The sequence below is a fragment of the Octopus bimaculoides genome, chromosome 25 (genome assembly GCF_001194135.2).
Source record: "Octopus bimaculoides isolate UCB-OBI-ISO-001 chromosome 25, ASM119413v2, whole genome shotgun sequence".
Lineage (NCBI taxonomy): Eukaryota > Metazoa > Mollusca > Cephalopoda > Octopoda > Octopodidae > Octopus > Octopus bimaculoides.
The window spans coordinates 6,848,373-6,849,970 of NC_069005.1; the positions used below are offsets into that span (position 1 = coordinate 6,848,373).

The 1,598-nt window shown below is 41.1% G+C and overlaps 1 protein-coding gene across 1 annotated transcript in view; it reads left to right on the forward strand.

Annotated features, from left to right (window-relative positions):
* LOC106875452 (calcium-independent protein kinase C) overlaps window positions 1-1,598 on the forward strand; it is a 50,907-nt gene that overhangs the window by 1,738 nt on the left and 47,571 nt on the right. The window contains exon 2 of the mRNA XM_052976814.1: window positions 1,154-1,185. Within this exon, the coding sequence (XP_052832774.1) occupies window positions 1,154-1,185 (32 nt within the window). The remainder of the gene's footprint in view (window positions 1-1,153; window positions 1,186-1,598) is intronic.

The window sequence follows — 1,598 nt, forward strand, 5'->3', positions numbered from 1 at the left end:
GGGGGGGGGAAAGGTTGTTTATGGAAGACCAGCTGTTGCTTATGATTACCAGCCTCCCCATCTCTGCACCACTGATGTTATCCAAAGGATAAGTGAAAGGCTGATACAGCTTGGCACCAGGGATGACATCGCAACTCATTTCTACAGCTGAGTGAACTGGAGTGACGTGAAATAAAGTGCCTTGCTCAAGAACACAACACAGCCCGGTCTGGGAATCGAACTCACAATCTCATGATTGTAAGCCCAACGATCTAACCACTGAGCCATGCACTTTCATGCATACACACACACACAGCCATACAGATACATTCAGACACACATTCTTTTTATTACATTATTACAAAGGCGGTGAGCTGGCATAATTGTTAGCCCTCTCAGCGAAATGCTTAGCAGTATTTTATCTGTCTTTACGTTCTGAGTTCAAATTCTGCCCAGGTCGACTTTGCCTTTCATCCTTTTGGGGTAGTTAAATTAAATACCTGCCCCAAAATTTCGAGCCCTGTGCTTAGAGTAGAAAATTGTATTTTATAAGTTGGCAGAATCGTTAGCCAGCCAGGTGAAGTGCTTAACGCTATTTTGCCTGTCACTACTTTCTGAGTTCAAATTCCGCTGAGGTCGATTTTGCCTTTCATCCTTTCAGGGACGATAAATTAAGTCCCAGTGAAACACTGGGGTTGACGTAATCGACTTGTCCCCTCCTCCAAAATTTCAGGCCTTGTGCCTACTGTAGAAGAGATTATATTTTATACTTTGTAGAAGGGGACATAGGTGGCTGAGAAGTTTATGGCCCCTTGGGCAAGTATCTTTTACGATAGCCTCAGGCCAACAAAAGTATTAAGTGGATTTGGTTGATGGCAACTGAAATAAACCTTGTCACATGTGTGTGTATATGTGGCTATATTGTTTTGGTGTCTCCTTGTGTTGGCATCACATCCAGGGGAAAATATCTTACTTGGGAGCAGGTAAAGTTTGGCAACAGGAAGTGCATGCAGCCATAGAAAATCCATCTGAATGACTTCTGTCTGACCCCAGGGTTACGACGATGATGATAATGATGATGATCATTATGACAATGTTAATGATGATGATGATGATGATGATGATGTATGATAAAAATGTTTGAAATCAATGTCTTCCTTTTTGTCTCCACCAGGGGTCTCTGGAAACAGGGCTATCAATGTCAAGGTAAGTAACCTTCCTTTCTCGGCAGTCGTGTGTGTGTGTGTACAATTAGTGCAAATGACTCGTTAGTGAGATAAGTGGGGGATGCTAAAGAGGCATTGGCTCACAAGTGATGTTATCTGCATTCTCATCCTTGTGTGTGTGTGTGTGTGTGTTGAGTTTGCATCAAATACTCACTTGTTATTTTTAGTACCTACTCATGTTTCCATTTAATCCAAGATTAATTCTCAACCAAAGCCTAACGTGATTTACATGTCGCTCATGTACGTACAGACTCCTAGGGAACAACGAGAAACCACAAGTAATGTGCTCTTGAGGGAAGTCTAAGTATAACTTGAAATGTGTGAGTCACTCATGGAGTCAGTTTTCAAATATGTGTGTATTTTATATATATATATATATATATATATATATAT